Source organism: Eptatretus burgeri, chromosome 1 (assembly GCF_056783735.1).
Source record: "Eptatretus burgeri isolate ZD-2024b chromosome 1, Ebu_testis_v1, whole genome shotgun sequence".
NCBI classification, from domain to species: Eukaryota; Metazoa; Chordata; class Myxini; order Myxiniformes; family Myxinidae; genus Eptatretus; species Eptatretus burgeri.
The window spans coordinates 58,251,014-58,275,829 of NC_140961.1; the positions used below are offsets into that span (position 1 = coordinate 58,251,014).

The 24,816-nt window shown below is 40.1% G+C and overlaps 1 protein-coding gene across 6 annotated transcripts in view; it reads left to right on the forward strand.

The window, feature by feature from the left end:
- Window positions 1-24,816, forward strand: part of METTL22 (methyltransferase 22, Kin17 lysine) — a 79,887-nt gene that overhangs the window by 15,725 nt on the left and 39,346 nt on the right. For all 6 annotated transcript variants that reach the window (XM_085885223.1, XM_085885230.1, XM_085885263.1 and 3 more), the window contains exons 4-9: window positions 498-538; window positions 2,001-2,145; window positions 4,206-4,277; window positions 4,376-4,435; window positions 11,049-11,129; window positions 13,298-13,400. In XM_085885223.1, the coding sequence (XP_085741349.1) occupies window positions 498-538; window positions 2,001-2,145; window positions 4,206-4,277; window positions 4,376-4,435; window positions 11,049-11,129; window positions 13,298-13,400 (502 nt within the window). The remainder of the gene's footprint in view (window positions 1-497; window positions 539-2,000; window positions 2,146-4,205; window positions 4,278-4,375; window positions 4,436-11,048; window positions 11,130-13,297; window positions 13,401-24,816) is intronic.

Here is a 24,816-nt window from a genome sequence, read left to right on the forward strand (position 1 = left end):
TTTTTTTTTATTTCTTAAGTGATTCTTCACCATCGAGAGATAGGGCTCAAAAACGATATGGAGCACGATATCTCAAAAATGCATTGGGCCAGATATGGTCTCGTGAATCAGGCATCACGGGGCAGAGGTATGCGCTCTACCGAGTGCCCTTCCAGTTATCATTTTTTTTTCATTATTACAGCATGAGGGGGTGGGAGTGGAGGGAAGACTGACCCTGAGGGAGGCTTAGCAATAAGAGCTAGGTCAGCATGTTTGGGTGGGCCGAAGCATGGCCCACCCTTTAAAAAGCCAAAGGTGGGGGCACTGAGTCCAGCGCCATAATTGGAGAGCAGTAGTTGGACGAGAGTTGACATGAGAGACTGAGTTGGTGGAGGAGCATTTCTGGGAGAGAACCAATCTGTATTCGATTCCAAGTTTCTTATCGGTGAACTATGTTGCTTTTTCATCATGCAATTAAAATGCTTTTTGTTATTGGAGTAATTGCTACTCTATTGCAGAACATACAATGGCAACCACACTCAGTGACGTGGGGAAGCAGGTTAGTGTTTCGAGTTCAGAGTACAGTGTTTCATGAGATTTGCTTCAAGGGGTTATTATTTAAGTTGACCACGAGTATTCATGCAATGTTTACTTTTTCGTCACATTTATGTGATTGATTTCAATAGGAATATAAAGTCTAAGTGAACCTAAACTTGAGGTTTAACATTTAAGCGCTCATAATATGTGATGTTTTTGCTATAAATGAGCCAGCTAAAGAAAACCTCATCATAATGTGAAACAAGCAATGAGACTAGGTTATAAGCAAAATATTTTCTTTCCTTTTCATATCTGTCAGCTTTTTACTCGATTCACCTGACAATAAAATAATCTTTATCCTGAATCCAACTTATCAACATTTTGTTGTGGGTTGTAAATTTTATTGGCACAACCGGAAATGATAGGCAGATAATGGGGGAGGGGGGGGGAAGTGGGTCGATTTCTAGTCTCCAGCAGTGCCATGCTCTCCGACGTCTGGCCCCACCTTGGACTTGCTCAACTCTTCAAGTTTTACCTGATCCTCACTTTGCCCTTCTCCTACTGACTGGCTTCTCCCCCCCCACTCCTTCCCACCTCGATTTTTAAGGGGTGGGCAAAAGATTTTGTCCCCTCGGGTAGCGAGTTCGCCCCCAGAGCAATGTGGAACACCAGGAATAGTAAATGAAATCATAAACGGGAGGTGTGAAAAATGTGAAACCGGATCTGTGGCACATTTAGTCACCAACTCTATATCCATTATATTTGGCCCTTGTATAGCCATTCACAAAGTATGTATGCAGACGTGGAAATTTGTGCATTGACATAAACTAGCAAGTTGCCCATACCCGCATGGAGATGGAGACGCCAAAAATGCAAACGGCGTCTTCTTTTATTGAGCTGGCTATTTGGGAGCAACAATTCACATTTATTCTCACATCTGATGCAATTTAAACGCTCTAATGGTGACGAGTGTCCATTTGAAATGGTTTGTCCAATATATGTAGCTTTTTGATGCCGAGGGCCCGTAATACAAATTTGTATTTGTGTCAAAGTCAGTAACCAATCGCAAATTAATAGTAGGATACCCAAGCACTATTTACCAGCCGTTTTGTGTTCCCCTTATTTTCTTCCTCTCCCTCTCTCATCTGCCCAATTCCATTTACTCATGACTGTTGATATTACCTGATTAACTTGTATTTTTCTTAATTTTCAAACATTATCTTTTTTTTTTTCTTTTTTCTGGGAAGACTGAACTTGTAATGCAACGGGGCATGATTTGCTCCATGGCCTTTCCATGAATTCTCGTTTGTTTCCTTTTTGTAACTTTCATTACACCAAACATGGAGCAAAAGTTCCAAAATTTAAATCACTCGAATTTCCATTTACCAAGTGTTTCCGATGTACAATTAATTAGATGGCAATTGCATAGATCAGCATCGCACAAATCTTCAGTGCATTGTTGAGATTGCTTTCCATGTCTGCAGGTGTGGCGAGCCTCCTTCCTGCTCTGCGATTACATTTTGAATTGTCGGCGAAAGTTCAACGGGGTGACTGCTCTCGAGCTTGGTGCAGGGACCGGGCTTGTGAGCATCACGATGGCGACTATAGCCTCAAAGGTGTATTGCACAGGTTAGTTTGAAATGCTGATAACATTCTTAATACATGGTTTTGATTTTCCCACCATGCTTATTGTGTTGCATACCACAAATCTCGTCTGTTACAAAAATTTTATACATTGTTGCAGACCCGGGGTCGGGGTGAGAAGACCACGGGGTTGGGGGGGGGAGGGAAGCTACCTCGGGTTCCCACCAGACGCTCCGGAATCGCAGGCCGTCACACACGGATAGCTCTGTAACACGGCGGGTCACTAATCGACCGTGAATGCCAATAACTCAACCACGTGACTCGGGGTCTTCCGTCTGATGGAAACCGGTTACCTAAAATGGTCACGTGATCTAATTACAGGGAAGCACGCCCTCGGGGAGCCTTGTTCAAACCGGAACACCTTACCAGATCAGATGCAGCCGAGCTTAACTGCCAAGGACGTACCAGCTAGGAAACAGATCGTTGGGGGATAACGTCCCGGCTAGGCTAGGATGGGGACCATGCTGGACCAATGAAGGAAAAGACAAAAATGAGCTGGGAACATTTCTATATAAAGCATTTATTTACAATCAGGTGAGGAAAGGTATGTCACACAGTGAATGGGGGTTTATTGGCATGTACAGCAGGGATAGCAAGGAATTTGTGGGGTGCGACAAAAGGCAAGCAATTTACAAACATAGACACAGAACAGACTTATCCCATGATATATTTTACAATCTTAATTTATGCTATGACAGGAGCCAACACACACACACACACACACACACACACACACACACACACACACACACACACACACACACACACACACACACACACACACACACACACACACACACACACACACACACACACACACACACACACACACACACACACACACACACACGAAGATTTGTTAGCCAGAAAGAAGGAGAGCAGATGAGAACTAATGGCCTCGCAATACCTGGCACGGTCAGCTGACTAATGCAACCCAGTACACTTTGTGGGATGCTCCGCTTGAGCGATCCCACCTTAAGAGTCGACGCTTTCTCTTGCTGAATCACTTTGCCAGGGCTCGTGGAAACGTGTGCTCCGCACTGGTCCAGAGGAACTTCTGTCGCAACCAACCACGAGTGTAGATGCAGCGACAGGCAGACGAGGTGCAGTGAAAAGAGGGCGGAGCAGAGAGGTGGAGAAGTGGGCACTGCAGGCGAGAGAGAGTGGAGAGAGGGAGGGAGGGAGAGAGGGAGGGCGGACGGCTTCACGATCCGCCTTTTATAAGCCCAGGGCGAAGGGTGGGGTGACGATCCGAAGCGACGCGCCATCATCCAAATCGTGCCCTTCCATTGGATCCCAGCCTTGCCCTGCCAAGCTCCTGGGGCCGGAAGTGGCCCCATTCGCACATCTGGCACGACGCGGCCCGGAGCCCCACAACAAAATCCCAGGCCGTGTTCTGGTGACAGGACGAGGGTCGTGTCGGTTCCGCATGCCCGTTCGGGGCACCCCCGGTGAGCTGCGGTTGGTGCTGTTAACGTGCTTGGCCCGTCCCCATGCTATGCAGTCTGAATGGCCTGGGCCACACAGCACACCCATTTGGTGGCAAATTGCATCGATGCGGAGGTGCGTGGAGGCGTGGGGTCATTTTTCCTGTGTGCAGGAGATGTTGGTGGTTGAGGTGATGAGTGAAGGTGGAGCAAGGTGAGACGCCGTTGTAAATCGGCACACAGATTTGAATGAAAGGGCGCGCCATGCGCGTCCTGTACAGTTTTGGTGGAGAGTCTCTCATAGGGTGGCTGCTTGGGTGCGGTACCTGCTTCGATTTGTATCGTAGATAAAAGAAAAGTGTTGGAATGAAAATCAGGATTGAATGGAAGATAGAGATATAATTTGACCTAGCTGTAAGACCCACACAACACACTTCGTCCCATTAACCCATTAGACATGAGGGGAAGGTCTGACTGCATGAAGATTAACGAAATAACTGCCTTGGGATCACTGTATATTGGATGCCATTGCCTTTGAGGTATGCGGTGTTGCAGAAACGTAACAATATTCTTGTGGCCAATCCTGTAAAGATTTTATGTGCTGTGGCTTATTTGCAGATGTCGGCACCGATTTGCTCGATTTGTGCCAACGAAATGTCAAGGCCAACACACATATCCATTGTCCGGGTGGTACGTAAGAGGAAGAACAACAGCATGATTACTGTCTGAACTGTAATTAGCTGATGAACATCATGATGTTAAAGCTAATGTATATGTTTTTCCAATAGATGAACGTGGTCTGATCATCGTGAGATGTTTGGACTGGCTGAGTGACCAATTCTGCAAAGGTTAGTGTGAATCTGGCAATGTCAAGCTTCTCTTGGTTGCACTTGTTTACCCAGTAATCCATTCTTTGTTCATTATGAAATTTCAAGCTGTCTGTTCATCTCCCTCATACATATATATATATATATATATATATATATATATATATATATATATATATATATATATATATATATATATATATATATATATCAGGGGTACCCAGTGTTGCCATGCAATGCCAGGGCTCTCCTCCCACTCTATCATCCCTGCCTCCTCCCACCCAGGTCCCTCCAAACTCATCTCACTTCCACCCCTTCGCATGCCTCCTCCCACCTCCACTTATTACACTCTCTCCTCCTATCTCCACCCTTCCCCTCCCTCCTTCTACAAAGGAATTTTACCAGGGTTTATAACCACGTTTGGGGAAAATAAATAATTTAAATAAAACCCATTACAATAATGGATCTGGGATGTGTTGAGGTACCAAGCTTCTTGTAGAGTGTTCACCAAGTGGCTTAAGCACTCAAGCAGGTACTCCATTCAAAACCGTTGATAGGGAACGGCTCACTTGGCAAGCCATAGCTTGCTGTTTCATAAATGAACACATCACTGGGCATCTCGACGGCAGCATACAGTACATACAAAACGCCAAAAAACGACTTTTTTTTTAAATGATTGACTTCAAATATTAATCACATAACTCTTCTCATTGTAAGGAAAATGAAAACGTACCTTGTTGGTTCACGAGTCAGTAAGCGACCACTATATTCGTTATGAGTGTGTGCCTGTCTGTCTGTCTGTCCTGAGCATAGCTCCATGGGTTTTGATCCGATCCTGATAAAATTTGGGTGGGAGGTTTATATCATGATCTAGTTGTGTTTTCCTGAGAATGGGTGTGCTGCGCCCATTATGGGTGGAGCCACGCCCAAAAAACGTGTTTTTAGGGGGTAGCCGGTTTCAAGTTACATCTTCTCCGAGGGGGTTTGTCGAATCTGGCAGAGGTTTCGGTATATTGTTAGCCCAATGGCACCTGCATAGCCCCACGGAGCTCGATTTTTTCATTTTCGTCCCAAGGTAAAGGTCACCGTAAGGTCACGAACTTCGAAAATGTCAAAAAAATCAATAAATTGGGCATCGAGCTCCTAGGGTTTTCAACTGTTTCGAATGAAAGTTGGTATGCAAGTCGTGCTCTTTGAGTACTACAACTTTCATCATTTACTTTTTTCCCCCGATTCCTGCCAGTTTGCCCGTGGCATCCACTCGAAGCTCAAAAAATAAAAAAGGCGAATCGTGTACATTGCTCGTGAACTATCGCAGTCTCCAGACTTGTTCTGTGTTAAAATGTACATAAACTCAGAGGTGCTGTTAAGTGTACGAAAGTGGACATGTACATTTTATTGGTTCACGAGTCAGTAAGTGACCACTATATTCGTTATGGGTGTGTGTGTGTCTGTCTGTCTGTCTGTCTGTCCCGAGCATAGCGCCATGGGTTTTTATCCAATCCTATTAAAAAATTTGGGTGGGAGGTTTATATCATGATCTAGTTGTGTTTTCCTGGGAATGGGCATGCTGCGCCCATTATGGGCGGAACCATGCCCAAAAAAAACATGCGTTTTTAGGGGGTAGCCGGTTTCAAGTTACATCTTCTCCGAGGGGGTTTGTCGAATCTGGCAGGGGTTTCAGTGTTTGGTTAGCCCAATGGCACTTGCATAGCCCCACGGTGCTCGATTTTTCATTTTCGTCCCAAGGTCAAGGTCACAAACTTAGAAAATGTCAAAAAAATTAATAAATTGGGCATCGAGCTCCTAGGGTTTTCAACTGTTTCGAATGCAAGTAGTGCTCTTCGAGTACTACAACTTTCATCATTTACGTTTTTCCCGATTCCCGCCGTTTTGCCCGTGGCATCCCCTCGAAGGTCAAAAAATAAAAAAGGCGAACCGTGTACATTGCTCGTGAACCGTTGCCATCTCCAGACTTGTATAACTTTAAAGTTGACGTATGCATAACTTCTTTAAAGTGTACATGGATAATACGTAATAAATATCTCTCGGGAGTATCTCCGGCGGCCTCCCGACTAATTAATTACAGATGCAGGCATTTCACAACCTAGCCAATTTTAATGCTTGTTCACTTCACATAATGTGTGAATTGCATGTCCATCAATTTGTTTATAAACCTTGAAAAGTCAGGCAAAAACCAAAAGGTTTTTTTTTAAATGAAAGATCACGATTTTCTGTCCTCTACATTATGAGAACGTACCTTTTATGCACACAAAAAGACGTCCAAGGCCTTCGGAATCCATGTCAATCCTTTATTCACCACACCGTGAACTCCTTTTTCTCCCGCTCGTCATTTCCAGTTGCAACTGGTACCGAAAACCCGAGATCCAACATATTTACATTTTACCACAAGAAAGGCAAAATGATGCCGCTACACCTTCATTGGGCAGTGCATATTATACCGCTGCCGCGATCACTGCAAACAAAACGTACATTACTTTGTTTTAGATGTAATCAAAATGTACTTTTGTTTTCCTCAAAAAGGTAATATTATTTAATGCTAGAAGACTCATCATTCAGTCTTCAAATGTACATCAGACGCCAAAGAACAATCGGAGCTATGTGGAGCGAAAAAGATGGTTATTTATGGGCGACTGGAGGGAAAGGCATGGCCTAGCTGGTGGTGCTTGTGACACTGGGGAGAGAGGGAAGGCGTGACCTGTAGAATGGGTGGCACTTATGATCCACAGACACCAACTCGGCTTTATATGTAAGATTATCTCCATGTTCTAGGGTCCTGAGTTCAAGGCCCATGGGCCGCTGAATTAACACCATGGGGTTGACTCAGCCTGTCATCCTTCCAAAGTCGGCAAAATGAGCACCAGTGCACTGGTAATAGGGGCACTGCATCTGCGGCATAGCCGCGCCACGAACCAATGATGCAACCAGCAGCCAAAAATGCTGTATATGATCGGTACCTCCCTGTTTCTCTCCAATCTCAATCCGTTTCTTTTCTTCTACTCTCTCATGGTGATGACTTTCCATCGTAGGCTCTTCTACACTCACTGTTGGTTTTACCTTCCTCAACCCTGTCTTGTATCCATACTTGAAATCTTTTTCGATTCTCACTGACCTTGCCTCTGCACATGTCCCTGGCTTGCCTATTTCCTTTACCTGCCTGCTTTGTGATGCCCCATTGTCAGTGCATTAACTTTGGTGATAAATATGCTGAGGCTGAGGTATTTTAAAAAAATATGATGACATATTGTTGTGGGGCCAGGTATCGGCTGCGAGCACGACCACCAGATGGAGCAGTAGAGTCGGCTCCACCGATCACCCGGAATGTATAGGTCGTCACCCTGGATAACTCCGGAGCCGACGGGTCCCTTATCGGACAAAGTTCGCCAATAGGTCGACCACATGGGATAGGGGATGATTGCCAATTTCAATTTACCTAAATACCCACGTGGTCCAAACTACCGGGGAAATTCACCCTCGATGATGCTCGTACGGAACAAGACACTAGCATACTCAAACCGTGTGCGACCCGAGCGGACGGTCACCGAGCTTTCGTCGGTTCAAATGTCCCTTTACAGCGGCAACAGCCTGGCTAATTCTCCAACACGCACAGTGTTAAACCAATAAAAGAAACACAAAAACGAACTGATACATTTAACACATGGATTTATTTATAATAGGTGGGGAAGGAGGGGAGCACGTAAGAAGCAGAGTTATCACGACTAATAGAAATGAAATGCAAATAATGTACAAGGCACTTAGCAGTTGCTACTTAAAGACTGACACGCACACAAACGGACCACAATGGTCTTTATTGAAGGCCTCCAGCTCGAGGACAGGTGAGCTAGAGATCAGAGCCTGTGCTTTGGACCTGTCCACCTTGTGTGGTCTTCGACGATCTGGCTCTTTGGGACTCGAACCCGCAGCAACGATGCCACTCCAAGCACCAGGGATGGAGGAAAAGCGTCGGACACCAGATGGATGAGACGAGAGACGACTCGAGCACTGCCAAGCCGACCAGACCAGACGAGTCGATCTCCGGCACCTCAAACCCGATCGCCCAACCCTGACGCTGATGCTCTTTCCAAGGCCCTGGTGTTTCTTATATGGTATTTCTCCTGCGGGATGGGGTGTCATGGGAAGGATCGCCTTTTGAGACGTCTCGCCTCCCATTGGTCCAGGGTTTGTGAGAAAATGTCAGACGTCTCATGCCTCCCATTGGTCTGGGGTTCATGGGAACATCGGTGTCTGAGATGTCTCACGCCTCCCATTGGTCGGGGGGAACATTCCATCTCTCCGGGGCGGAGTCGGAGCTCTGGTGGCTGAGGAAACTCCACCCACGTACGTGGTCGAACGCACGGAGACAATGGTGTCGGTGTGAGGAAGCGAGGTGAAGGCGTGTTGTTGTTATCAGGGGTGTAAAAATCCTAACTATTAAAATAACGCACAGCGCATGTACATTTAATTCCCATTGGACAAGGGAAAAGGGAGCCATCTATTCACATTTACTTATTGATATAACTGAGCTCTAGGACCTGTATGTTGAGTGCAGTAAACTTCCAAATTCGTAACAATATCATATCACGTATGTACGCTGTTATTTACAAGGTTGGCAAAATTGTATAAGATGCAAAGTGGCTACGTGGGTAACGACTTTATTCCGTGTGTGTGTGTGTGTGTGTGTGTGTGTGTGTGTGTGTGTGTGTGTGTGTGTGTGTGTGTGTGTGTGTGTGTGTGTGTGTGTGTGTGTGTGTGTGTGTGTGTATGCACAAATTAATTTTTTGGAAAATTTTAACATTCATGAGAGGATAGTAATAAGTTATTTGTGGGTAACCCTGACATATTTAATTCACTCTGTTGTTTTATTGCTTATTTTGTATGTACTGATTCTCATACTTACTGGATAATTATCTGGGATTAGATTTCTGTGATGAGTTCATTTGATCACTCTCTAAGTAAAACTGATTGGATTATGAACTATGATGTATACAAAGCGTCAGTGTTGCTTTAGCAGTTTCTGTGGCTAGAGTTACAATCCTGGACGGTCGCCACTCCGACACAGGAAGACAGAGCAGCAATTGATAATTTTTTTCATGGTTCTGGCGAGATGCCATGTGATATTGCAGACCTTTGCCAGGACTTGTTTTGTGTGGTATGTGGTGTTTGTGTAGTTTTATGTGGTGTAGTTTGTGTACCTGTGTGTTACATATTTAATGAGACGTAATTAGAACTGCCACTTTATAACTGCTGGCAGTGATGACCGGGTACCAAGATGTCCCGCTTTGATGCAACTTCACTTTGATCGGACACCTGACCCTGACCCATGACGTTTTTTTAAATAATTATTCAATTGAATTCAGAATGGGATTTTAAAAATTCAATTCAAATCAAATGGAAGACCAAATAGGTCCAGTCCTGCATTGGAGTAATCAATCAGAAGGAACCCGAACAAGCAAAAAGCAAAGATGAAGTCATCAGGAGGAACCTGGATAGGATTCGCATTTCAGCTGCTACTCCTCTACCCTCAAACCCATCCAAGCACAGCTAAGTGAGCCTTGTTTTTTGAAAAAATAAAAAACAAAACCCAGATCAAAAAAAATCTATATTCTGGCTGCCAGACCGTGTGCCCGATCAAGTTGAAATTTAAAACGTGTATGCCCCATCACTACTAAATCACATTTGTGAAGTCTCACGTCGATTGATTAAGCGGTTCCAGAGAAAACATTATTTAATCTTTTTCTTAAATCCAATATGGCTGCCAAACCATAGGACATCAATTATTCCTGAAAAAACTTGTACATTTATGCCGCATGCGTTGGGGAACATTTGTGTGGAAATGTGGCTTTCCCAGAAAAGATCATGGCAGATAGTGAGACCCAGAAGCTTGAATGAAAAAAAAAATTTTTTTTTTTTCAGGTAAATCCAATATGGCTGCCAAACCATGTTACCAATGACATCACGTGTGAACTTTTTGTTCCTCATGGACAGGCGGTCATGCATGCAAAGTTTCGTCTCGATCTGTTCAGCCACTTCAGAGAAGGTTTTTTTTTTTCCCAAAAAAATATATGGCTGCCGAATCACGTGACCGATCACATCAAAAAAAATTTGTGTACTATTTTATCCTGAGATGACCCTCAAAATTTTTCATACTGATCAAATGTAGCCGTCTACATATCCAATTATGACGTCATAACAAAGGCACCTATGATGTCGTGAAAAAATACACTTATTCTCCATGAGGAGTACTTACCATGTGCCAAATTTTAATTTTTTCCTTGGTGTGGTTTCAGAGATACAGAGGTCCAAAGTTTTTCCGTTTTTCCAACATGGCTGCCACACAACGTGACCTATGACGTCATAATTATCATTAAAACATTCTACATGAGTAGCCGCATCAATGTTGAAAATTTTGTCTCAATCCAACAAGCGGTTGCAGAGAAAAATATGAAAGTTCTGTGCGGACAGACAGACAGACAGACAGACATACAGACAAAAGAAACAAACGGACCCAAATGCAATACCCTCTCCTCTGGTGAGGGTGAAAATGGTGATTGTTTAATTGTGGAATCGTGAACACTTGATGAAACCTGCTGCCTCGTATGCCTCTTGTGCGCAGGTCCAGAGAATGAGTTTTCATGGTCAGAGGAAGAGGTTGCTGATATCCACGATCATACTACACTGCTACTTGCTGCTGATGGTAATCTAATTTGTTTATTCATTGTTATCATAGGAGCTTATTATCCGCCCCCAAAGGTAGACAGAGGTTATGTTTTCTCTCGTTTGTTTGTCTCTTTGTTTGCCTGTGTGTCTGTTTGTGAGCACAATATCTCAAAAGGTTAAGGCCCTGTCACACCTTGACGATTTAGCCAGCATATGCCGACGTATGAAAAATTTGTCTAAAACGCTGGCACATGTCGAATACGTTATGGGTAAGTTTGGTATACGTCGGAGTACGCTAGCATACGTCGTAGTATGCCGAGCTGTCAACGAATTTTAACATACTTGAAATTTTTCGACATATGCCAGCATATGACTCGCATGTTCCACATACGCTGGTCATAAGTTGTAGGCACGTTGCGCAATCGTTGACACACGTTACTTGTAAGTTACTCATAAGTCGAAACACGTCGAGGTAATGTTTAGCGTCAGTGTTCCAGACTCCATGTTTTTTTTTTCCCCTTCTTCGGCATGACTGTGATGTTGACACTTCAATTTATAGTGCGGTTATAATATTATATAATTAATAGGTTGCCGCTCAACGACTTAAATCATAACTGCACTAGAAATCGAAGTGTCAACATCACCGTCATGCCGAAGAAAAAAAAAATCATGGAGTCTGGAACACTGACCTGTGTGAACCCCATTTTTATATACCAATTCCCCTCAACGCTGCGAATACGGTAGCTGTAAGTTAATAACACGTTCAAAAAGTTCTGTGGTCGTCGGGAAGATGTCAAATACATCTACATATGTCAATGTGCGTTGGAGATAAGTTACACATAGGTTCAAAGCACGTTACTCATAGGTTAGAAATGTTTCGGGTACGCTAAACATTACCTCGACGTGTTTTGACTTATGAGTAACTTACAAGTAACGTGTGTCAACGATCGCGTAACGTGCCCACAACTTATGCCAGCAATGCGGAACGTGTGCATCATATGCTGGATACGTCAAAAAATTTTCAACATGCTGAAAATTTGTCGACATACTCGGCGTACTACGACGTATGCCAGCGTGCTTCAGCGTGCTCTTAACGTATACAAAACTTACCCATAACATATTGGACGTGTGTCAGCGTATTCGGTAAATTTTTCATACGTCTGCATACGCTGGCTAAAACGTCAAGATGTGACAGCGGCTTGACACTTCGATGTCTGGTGCGGTTATGATTTGAATCGTCGAGCCGCAGCCTTTTAATAGGCTACGCCACGTGATCGTCGGCGATACACTGCCACACACTATGCATAAGTTAGACTATCGTTGGGCATAGGTTGTGAACGCCGCCAACACGCTCAGCATTCGTTGGTATAAGTTATCTATATGTTATCGAAACGTTCTGTGTATGTTGGTAATACGTTATGCATCCGTCCAACTCGTTAGGAATATGTCAAACTGGAAAAAAACATCAATAGTTCAGCGTACGCCAGCGTTTTACATACATTTTGATACCGTGCCATACGGTGGCTAAAACGTCAAGGTGTGACAGGGCCTTTATGGACGGTTTTTGATGAAACTTTGTGGTCAAGTTGGTTTGTGCAAAGGACGAATTGATTAGATTTTGGTTGAGATCCCGATCCAGATACTAGAAGTTTAAAAGTGATCCTTCACCATTGACGGATCGGGCCAAAAACAATAGAAAGCACGATATCTTAAAAAGTTGTGTACGGGTTATGACAAAACGAGGTGGAAGAGTTGGGTCGGTGATAAGAATAAGCCGATTACATTTTGTATGAGGTCACGATTCAGATCTGACCTATCAGTAGATACAAAATGTAAACTGTTCAGCCTGGCGGAGTATGGGCTCTTTCGAGTACCATTCTAGTTTGGCTTTGCGCTATTTGGTTGGGAATTATGGTCGACATTTATCGCCACATGATGAGTAATGAAAAGCCTGAGTTGCTTTCATGAATCTTCAGCAAAGAAAACATTCATTTTTACTCTCTCACTTTATTTTCCTTCAATGCTCATTATCTTCGATGCTACCCGATCCGATGTTTGAATGTTGTGTCGGTATAAGGTCTTGATGCTCAGAGCAATAAGATTCCTCACGATGGAGTGAAGTACTGGTAGCTCTTGAGACAAAGTGCATATTGTGATTTAGGAAATGCCTATGATTGTTTGTTTTATTCTTTTTCTGCCTTTTAGTGTGCTACGATGACGATCTCACTGATGCGTTCTTCCGGACTGTGTGTCACCTCATGAGCAACTTTGTGAATGATAGCATGCTCTTTATAGCCATTGAAAAAAGGTATGACAGGTCAATTTCACTTTTATCAATCCTTGCAGCTTTTATTCACAATTATATGTATTATTTCCTGCAGTTTTGATGAAACACCTTGATTTGACCTTTAAATTTTTATATATCTGTAATGGATGGAGTCCGATGTTGTTGGGCCTTGCAGTAGAATGTTTTCATTGTTTTAATACCAGCTACAAAAGGAGAAGAGGGGGATGGGATGCTCGAGCTCGCAGGATCCTTTTGTGCCAGCAAAGCATGGTCTGTGTCCTTGAGTAGGTTAGATCTCTCCCACGTAATGAGGGATATGTTAGGTTATCGTGTCCTGTTTAAATGTATACCAAGGAAGGCAGTGTTACTGAAAGAAAGCATAGGGCTAAGATTGTAAATTGGATGCACCTTCCTGTCGGCAAGGTCAGACAATGATGAAAGGTTAGTCAGCGCAAAACTCAGTGCTTCGCGCATGCACTCATCAACCTCCCATGTGGCTCACGCTGATTAAGAACTATAATGTGGCAAAAACACCGATGAGGGTGGAGTCCTGAGTGAATGTGTGGACACCCGGCCTGCAGGAACACTGTGCAACCAAATGCTGAGTCAGGCAGGCATGACCATGAGTGAGACTCCCATGTGGCTCACGCTGATTAAGAGCTATAATGGCAGAAACAGCACTGATGGGGGCAGAGCGCTGAGTGATTGTGTGGACACCCGGCCTGCAGGAACACAAGGCAACCAAATGCTGAGCCAGGCAGGCGTGACCATGGGTGAGACTCCGGGTAGTGGGGTTAATAAAACCAGGCAACGCAGGTGCATAGGGCCAACCAGAGTTGCCAGTTAGGACTCTTCCAGCAGTTACTGCAGTTGGAGTTGGTAGTTGCTGGAGTTGTACTGGAAAGGTACAGAGATTGTGTTGCAAGTCTGCAGAACAGGATGACTGCCTGCTGTGTCAGCATTTTGCTTCCTCAAGTCTTGAGTTTTGAAGTCCGGCAACACGAGGGCTGACACTGCAAAGACCTTTCATTATTTGGCTGTCTCCCCATTCTATGGTATGTGTGTGAGATTGGAGCCATAGGGGTTTCGTTTTCTTTTCCATCAAGTTTGTGTCCTCCCTCCTTTATAGACCATGAGCCAAACCTGGTAATTTTTGGCCACCGGTACCATCCGAGTGGAATAATGCTCATCCTAATTTTTTGCAGGGAATACATCTCTACAGTCAAACTATGTGATAGCATTGCATTGGCAGTAGCCTTTTGTGTGTTATTAGCCGTTTCGTAACCCCATCCCAAAATAAACTTTTCTGAAACCGCCTTAAGACAGAAGAAGACATCCCATTTAAAACTAATGGTTCTCTCTTATTATAGGCTATATCTTCTTGAATATTGTTAGGCACATAGCTCAGGTTATTGGCTTTTCAAAACAATTGTTAAAACTAGCCGAGCATTTAGTGTTTGCAATTACAGGCACTGATGGTCCAGTGCTGATAAACTGCAGAACATATCCATCTTTGAGTCAGACGATGGGGAAAGTTTCAATGAGGATATTGAAGAACTGGATAATAATTGTGCTTTTTTAAAGTTAATCTTGATCATTTTATATCACTTACAATCAGTACATATTATCAGAGATGTTTTCGAAACTAAAAAGGACCCATGTTTGGTTCATAAGACAATATGTTTATCAGCAACACATTGGGCCTAGGTAATGGCCTTGTGAGTGTGGAACACCACATTTGTGTTTCTATTCTGTAATTTTATGCCCCACAACAGAAGATTGTGTTTCATTTTGACCTTTGACTCATTCATCAGATTGCACATGATTAACCATCTTGCCACTGTCATTGGTTTATATTGTGTAATATGGATGTTTGATACCTTCATATGAGTAGGGTGAATATACTGATTCTGGCTCACTTTTCCCCATGTAAATGAATGGGGGATTTTCAGCGATTCATATTTTTTTCCCCTAAAAATAAACCCCCTTTTTATCCCAAGGTATATTTATTTGTCTCCCCTTTTAACCTTGGGAAACTTTTTTTAAATTAAATAAATATGTTTTGTGGGAGCAGGGGGTCGTTGTCGTTGGGTCGGGTTTATGTGGATGGGTGAATGGATGAGTGGATGGGTGGATGGGTGAATGTGCGGGTGGAGCTTGTATGGATGGGTGGACAATTTTTTTTTTAATTAACCAATGCATATTGTTTAGCTCACTCATTGAACCTATAAAGATTTGTACATTCTCAAATTCCTTCAAAAGTTTAATTTTCTTTGCACAATAATCCCCATCTAAAATATTTAAAAATAAAACATTTGAATCTTTATATTTTTTTAAGATACCCCTTTTGTGCCATTACAAAATGATAAACTTCTCTTAATGCTGTTAAGGATATCATTTTGAGATTATCGTAAATTGTTTTTTCATTGTTCAATTGATAACCATCAAAGTTTTCAGTCCATTCAAGGATATTTTTTTTTCTTTACATCCTCAAACTTACTAGTTTTTAAATTGATTCACTTATTTGTTTTATTTACCTTTGTTTTAGTTATTTTTTTTCAATAAGACTAATTTGATATTTTTCACATTCATTATGTTTTCCATTTATATACCAAGACTGAGATTTTCTCCACTCTTTAGTTTGATTAATACTTGGTTTGACCATTTATATATTGTGAAAAAACATGGTGGTAGCCCTTAAAAACCCTAACCCATCTTCCCATCGTTAAAACACAATCTATTCTATACACTCTATCATACAATATCCATATGGAACACAATCTATTCCATTATCTAAAATTAATCTCTTATCAAAGGCTCCTAATGCCTTTTTATTTACTTCTTCGTTAAATATCTTATGTTATAACTTCTTATTGTATTCCTTTTCCTATATTCTTCTTTCTTATTCATCAAAAAATTATAATAATTTCTAAAAGTTATTGATTTCTTTATTACATATTTCTTTATTCCCTTTAACCTCTTATCAATCTGATCACCATACTTATAAGCATATGCCTTTGCTCTCAATCCAATAAACTCACTCATTACTTTTCCACCCAACTCAACCTTAAACTTACCAATAACCTTTTCAGTCTTTATTGAAAATAACTCGCTCTTCTTACTAAAATTACTTGTATCATATACTCCAATATTTTTCTTCATATCTTTATAAACATCATCAGTTTTTATATCTAGGATAAAACTATCACTGTCCATATACAACAATGAAACATTTTCACCATACTTTAAGTCATTATACAAATAATTATATATCAATATCTTTGATAAATCAAGAACTGTTGTTCCAATATAAATTGGTTTGTTCATTACAATACTTTCCTTTTAAATGTGAGTAGCAGAAAAATTCTCTGAAAAAACCTCTTCTCTCTTAAAACTTGGTATATTTATCAATCTGGAAGTTTCTTTCCAAGATGTTGCAAATGTAATGTTTTGACTGTTTCTAACATTCTCCATTGTCTTTCCAAAGACAGCATTATTCATCAATTTATAGAATTCCCCTTCAAATTTTACTTTTGTATTTGTTCTCATCTCTGTATTGAATTTAATATACTTTTTCATCCAAGGACTTTGTTTAAATTTTAAAACTCTATGAATTTTAGCAACTTCGCTTCTCTGAATCCTTCTCTCAAAAACTGTTTCAAGCTTCTCTGATGCAAAACATCCCTCTTTATCATAGAATGTTGTTAATAACTTTTCTGTTGATTTGCCTTTAATGATAATCACTTAACCATTCTTTCTTTGGGGTTTCTTTCTCGCATGCAAAAGGAATGTCTTTATGCTTATGATGAAGATCACTCGGGTACCTCAAATCAACTTCAAAATAATAACCTTCTTCTTCCTCATTCAATTCCTCTTGAGAAGAAATAACAATATTAATCAAAGCCTTTACATAATCCTTTTCTTCCACCCACTCTAATTTACCATAAGGCAGAGATTGAGACATTGCCCATCCATACAAATTATTAGCATCAAAATACATCAAATAATTACTATCTTTTTCACTATCATAATTTGGAAGATATTTATTATTTGCTTTAGCATATCTTTTTGAACATACATGTGATATTCCACCTCTCTTCGACTTCTCAATCATCAAAAGCATATCTGCATCACTGATTAAATCTATATCTTTTTTTGTCATTTTTAACATTGCACTCCAAGCTAAACCAGGAGCTGTGAAATAGTGGGCAGGATCCAATCCATTACAATTTTTATTATGACAGAGTGATCTAAAAGCTTCAAACACATCAGCTAACAATAAAACATCTGTTTTTAGATGGAAATCATGATATTCTCCAAGGTTCTTTATCTTAAATATTTCCCAAATTTCTTGTGCGTGTTTATATTCCTTATCACTTATCTCTTCTTCATAAAGGTTATTATAGAAACTTTCTTTTGAAGGAAGTCATGTTTCTTTAAATCTCATAAATGAATCCATATAATCATAAGGATAGATTCCCTTACTTGTAAGAATTTTCTCTTTACTTTGAATTTTATTCTTTGTTTGAATTTCCTCTCGAGTTAGAATTCGCTCTTTAATCAGAATTTCATCTTTTATCAGAATTTTCTCTTTCGTTAGAATTTCATTCATTGTTTGAATTTTCTTTATAATTAGAATTTCTTCATTAATTTCCTCATTAATTAGAATTTCCTCTTTACTTTGAATTATCTCTTTAATCTGAATTTCCTCTTTTGGAAAGAATGAATTAAGATTTGGAAAAGAGCCTGTGGAGCTTAGATTTGATGCGAGGTTGGCTAATGGTTTTCCCATAAACTTGTAAGAATCCAGAAACCTAATACGAGTTAAAGGTTTTGTAAATGAAATATAGTTTTGACTTGTGTTTGTTATGGCAGAAATACTCCCTGGTGTTTTTGAAAGTTTATTTATAAATAGATGTGTATCATAGTTGGCGCTGTTGTGAAGAAAGACTGGAATAAAAGAAGGAAATTTATAATTAAGATGACAACAGGAATGAGCGGGACCTCTATATTTACCAGTAAGATTAGACTCGTCAGTTTCCTCCTCACAAATATGGCAGATATTGTTCTTTCTAAATTCTAATTTTTCTTCTTCGGTTAATTTCATCGGTTCATTTGTTTCTCTCATTAATTTAGTTAGTCTTATACAATCCTTTTCTAATCGTTTTACAAACTTTTGTAAAGCTTTTTTTCCACAATATGTTCAAGTTTATTATACCTTTCTCCAACAGATGATTTGATATAATAACAGAAACCACAAGGAATACGTTTTTGATATTTATTTGTATATGATTCTTTTGGATTCGGAGAAGCAGTATTTCTCTTTTTAAGGATACATTCAAAATCAGCATATATCACAAATGGGTGCATGATAGATTTATTATAATCATCAAAAGAAATCTTTTTACCAGGTTTAGGCATAGTAATTACAGCTGATTTATGATTACTGCAATATTTTGAATGTTGTTCTAATCGTTCTTTTGTTTGAAATGAATTAAGACATCGCTTACAAGGATATATTTTGTTTGCTGTTTTGAATACCTGAGAAGAGATTAATCTTGATAAATTATTGATGTATGTATAATGTGAATTGTTTCCAACACTAAAATATAAAAAATCAATGTGTGTTTCTTCATTTTTATAGTTGTTTGAAATTTTTAATATTTCAACTTTGTTTGTATCCGTTAATCCATATACATTAATAGAAAGATTATTCTTTTTCTCAAATTTAGGAATATCTGTTAGTGGCATTGGGAATTTAAAATCTTTAATGTCCAAGGTATTCTCATATTTCATATATTGTTTTACTCTTTCTGATTTACAATTTGGAGGATGTAAGTGAGCAAGAACAGACCAGAGAAAACATTTATTATCATTGTTCTTAATATTAACAACTGCCTTCTTTAGTTTTATTTATTTTGGTAAATCAATATCAGAAGAAGCTTGAAGAGGGTTTGATTTTAGAATGTGTATATCTAAAAAGACAGTTTTTTTCAATATTAAATCCACTTCCTCCCACTGTATTATCAACATCCTCCTCTTGTATTGATAGTTTTTCAGAAACCCCACTATTCAAAAAATCTTGAAATGATGTTATAGAATGAAGATCTGTTCTCATATAAGGACTTTGTTCTTCATCTTGTCTTTTCATATTCATTTTCACTCCCATATAAAACTTTAAAGTTTTCATTTCTTTTAATGTCTTTTTAATAACTTTTTCAACATCAGGTTTCACTATTTCAATTGATTCAGCTATTGATGATGTTGGACCGGGTTCTCCAAATTGAAAAATCCTTATTTTTATATGCCCTTTAAATGTCCCATCAGTGTTTTCAATATAATAGTCTCCCTTTGCTTTAAACTCATTTTTCTTATGTTTTTGTGATTGAAGGTGATTCTTATAACTACTCTTCAAAACATCCTTTGAGCAGATATCACAATGTTTTCTTTCCAACTCAAGAGGAGATATTTGATGAAATAGATTAAATGTGTGTTTGGTTCGATGGTGTTTTTTATAATGTTTATATTCGTGATTACAAACATCGCAGTATGTTGTATTCACCATATTTATATAATAAAACTTTGCTTAAACTAAAATTTTCAAGATGAAAATTTCATTTATTTTACAGGTGAATCTGTGCTTAAAACAATTTTATCCTCCAACTTTTTTCACTTAATAAATACAATGTCTCAAGACACAAAAGGCAAGTTTCAATCAATTTCTTCATTTGTAAAAGATACTGAGAAATATGTCAAGGATGTAAAATTGAACAAAGATAAATATAAAAACAATTATGGTAAATAATGAGTTCTTCAATTTCCTTCAGTGGAAGGGCTTTTAGTATACCTGGAAAATCATCAATTAAAGTTTCTCCTCTCCTTCTGGTAATATATTCAAAACTAGAAAAAGCAATGAAACAAGAAAAAGTATCAAAAAATAAAAACCTTATGGATGATGCTTGAGAAAGAAAAGATAAGTCCATCTGTAATATGCAAGGAGAAATTTGTATTTTTTTCAGCAACCCTAAAGATGTAAATCCTGATGAAATAAAGGATGTTAATATATCAGGTGAAATGACATTTCGTTCAATCGGAGTTAAGGATCATTTTAAAATTACCTTTGATATAAAAAATGTTGGAGTTGCATCTGGGAATGAAAAAAAGTATATAGATATCGATGGTATTATTATTAAATAAGAGTCAATATGCAACAAAGTATAGATGAATTTCAGTTTAAGTGAAGTTTTACTTTATAAATATGCAAGACTTCCCTGATTCTCCATATGAAAAATTTGAGAATTGTCCTTTGTGTGATCGAGTGGGATTAAACAGAGTCAAAAGCCTATAAACAATGTATATTCTGTGATTATCTTCTAATTAATGACAATAAAAAATTTAAAAAGGAAAATAATTCTTTTAGATTTACACCAAAAATGAATTCCTTTACAAGTTTGATTAGAGAAATGAATGTAAAATATGAGGGTGATAACACACCTTTCCTTACAAGGGAAGAAACTGAACGTATTCGAGAAATGTTCAAAGGATTGTTGTTATATATTATTCATGATTGTCATTTTCAGCGAAATATCAACACAAGAATTGCATAAATAAAATAATGGATTATCTTGAAATTAAACCTGAACTTAGGATAAAATATCGAGTTCGAAAAAAACCAATAATAAATTAAATAACCTGTTTTCCAAATATATTGTTGCGAATCCGCGCCCGCCGGCGTACGATCGGCCGCGTAACTCGAATCGCGGCACGTCGCTCACCGGACGGACAATTCTGTCGTGACCCTCTCAGACCAACGCCGGGAGCTCGTCACAGGTGGGCCTTTCAACCTCACCACAATCGTGCCAATTGGCCACCCGCGTAGGATAGGGTTGTCCGCCAAACTCAACCTCCCTAAGTACCCACGCGGATGGTAAACCGGGCGATCGTACCTCGCCACAGGTCGACTCCGGACACGAGCCGCTTGGGTGGCCCGTTCCGTACTATCGGGATAACCGAGCGGTGTTATCGACCTGGACGGTTCAGATTAATTCCCGGGATGTTGCACCCACTACGAACCCCTTACATGAAGCAAGATGGAGGGTCAATAAAGAAAAGACGAAGCGAAACGAGCACAGTTCAACAAGCAAGCATTTTATTTCCCGGCACACGGAAAGCACGTATATACAGCCATACAGAATCGAAATGCACATAAAGCAAATGTAAGAGTTAAAACCGACTACGCGCACACATGGCAACACTTGTACAGTTTTACTTCACAGATGGCGCCAACACACATTTACACAAAAGCAAAGGAAAGAAGCCACCCTCACAGACAAGGAGGCAGACAGGCACGTAGGCCAAATGTGCGCGTGACCTGGAGGAGCGGCCAGGTCCGCGAGACCGGGGAGGTCTTACCCGCGTCCTCGTGACGCGTTGGCAGGCAAGCCGCAAATGTGGCCGCGCCGCTGTACCCCGACTCCGTGCCCCTTGGCGGGTTTCGTTGGCACCACGTTTGGGGTGGGAACGGGGCCCCCTTTTGCACTATCTCAGCGCGGGGGAAAGGGGAGAATTGTTGCTGCCCTGGGGGAGGGGAGTGGCTGGCTGGCTTGGGTCCCGCGACGAGACGAGCGATCCCCTACACCGCAACCTCGTCGCCGACCGCCGTCCTTCTTGCCTCGGACCTGAGCTCCCTTGCTTGCAGGTCCACCTCACGCACTCAACTCCGCTAACGCAACACTCCTTGTCCCCAACAGCACCCTCTCGACGACACTCTCAAAGCAACTCCAATACCCAACTCTCTTCAATTCGCCTTGCGCTCGCCTTTTTATAGGTGGCAGGAGCAGCCAATATGCAAATTTTAGGATCAGAATGCGATTGGAGGCGGGGCCACGCCGCCCCTCCCCCGGTCAGCCATTGGTCGGGCAAAAATGGGCGTGAACCTCTCCTGATCCTAAAATTTGCATATACGGACTTCACATACACACGCTTGGAGGCGGGGCCAAGCCGCCCCGCGCTCGCCAATTGGACGGAGGAGAAGTGGGCGTGAAGAGTTTCTGATCCGAATTTCTCCTCGGAAAGGCCGCCATTCGTGCTCGCGGCTCGGTGCGTTCGGCACCAATCGCCGACCGGGCCCGGGACAGCCCAACGTTCAGTGTTCACAGGTAGTGCGGTTGTTGGTTGTGAAGGAGAGAGGCGAAGGTGGTGGAGGTTTTTCGCTGGTGGTTTGATGGTTATGGTGCCGTTTGGGAATGGCGGTGAAGCGATGTTTGCGGGATGGAGTTGTGAAGGTAAGGGTAGTGGCTGTTTGCATTGTCGGCGGCTTAATGGCCGAAAATAACAAAAGAGAAAGAAAAAAATGGCTAACTCAAAGCGTCGCAGCCCGGATGAATCACAAAAATTCCCTCTATACAACGGGTTTGGGCTAACTACACATGTACCTATGAAGATATCTCACCTGAGGGTCCTTTATGGTGTAATGCGAATTTCCACAGCCATAACAATATAAATGAATGATTTTTTTACCCATTTGGGAAAATAAGATAAAATTTAACAATCATAAAAATCTTCCAAATTCATTGAGATGTCTCATAGTTGGTTCAAGCAGATGCGGAAAAACCTGCTTGCTTTTGAAGATGCTCCCAACTCCCAACTTTTTAGATTATGATAATTTAATAATTTTCACAAAGTCGAGTTTTCGACCAGAGTATCAAATACTCTCACAAGGTTTTAATGCTGGTCTTCAAAAAGAAGATATAATCGGTTTATTTAAACTTCAAAAAAACCTAATTGATTATAACATTGAAGATATAATTCAACTATTTTGTGATACACAGAGATGTAAAAAGAAATCAAAACCGATAACTTGTATTCTTATTGATAATACGGATGATATCCCATCTCCCCAAGATTTGGATAAATCCAAAAATAACCTCATTATCTTTGATTGTGTTAATGAGAGAAACCAAACGGTAATGGACAGCTACTACACAAGAGGGAGACATTCTTCTTGTAATTGTATTTATCTTAGTCAATCTTACTTTCAACTTCCTCATCGTTCCATCAGAAATAATGCTAATACTTTTATTTTATTCAAGTTAAATTCAATAGATATAAATATTTTTTGGAGAGATAATTGTTCTACATTATGTAGTAATAAGTAATTTGGGGATTACATGAAGCAGACGACTGAAAAATATAAATATATTGTTGTGAAACAAGATGAGATATTAAGGGATATATTTTTTGTTTTATAAACAATTACAATTACATATATAAATGACAACTATTATTATAAATCTTGTGGGTAAATCTGCTTCTGGAAAAAAACTTTCATAAATCAAGGTTCTTGTATAGTACAAATGAGAATTTTTGAAAATTTACTTAAAAAACACCCCGTGATATGCATTGTATCAACAACAACTGGAGAAGTAAAAGGTGAAGATTATCACGATATTTCAGTGGAGGAACATATACAATTGAGGAATGAAGGTCAAATATTTGAGGAGGTTTCTCTTGGAACAACAAAATATTCACATTGCAAGAGTGAGTGAAGGAAACTAAAATCTGGTGGTCTTGTGATATTAGAAACTAATCCAGAAGGAACAAGACAAATAATTATTAAACATCTGAGCGGAGTGAAGATTTTATCATTCGGTTTTGATGTTGATGAAGAAACTCAACGCAAACGTATGAAAAGCAGAGATGCAAGTATTAGTGAAGAAGAAATTACAACTCGTATTATTGTTAATAAAGAATTTGATGAAATATTTAAAGAAAGGATTTATTTGAACACATCTACTTGGATGATGAAGAAAAGGAAAATTTCCCTGTTGATCTTTACAATTCATTAAATGATATTTTCCAATTAATAAATGGATGCAAAGAAAGAGCAAGAAGATTTAAGGAACATCAAGAGTTGGTTTCAAAGGTTATAAAACAACAGGAAGACAGAAATAAGAAACGCAGACAGAAACTAATGGGCGAAGAAGCATTTGAAAGAAAACGAGAAATTTTTTAAACCACTTTTAAAAACTTCCCAAGAAAAAATGAAAGATGTTTCCACAGTTCCCACAGTAGAATATACTCCTCAAAAACTTCAAATGTTGAAATATTTTGATCAAATGACGGAGGAAGAATTAGAATATGATGATGAAGGATTATTTCAACAACTGGAAGAGATGACTCGCCCCCCTGCTTATATTGTGAATGCTCTTCAAAACAATGAATATTCAGCATAATCAAAAACCAAAGCAGGACTCATTCCAACAGAACAACCAGCAATATTTCATCTTGTTCAAGAAAAGGTATTGATATTTAATGATGAATTAAGGTTCTTAGGTTCTGCTTAAACCCCTGTTAAACTAACTCTGAGATTAATGTTTCTTCTCACAAAAGATGGAAGACAAGCTTCAACTGTGAGGAATGAATTAAAGTATTTTGA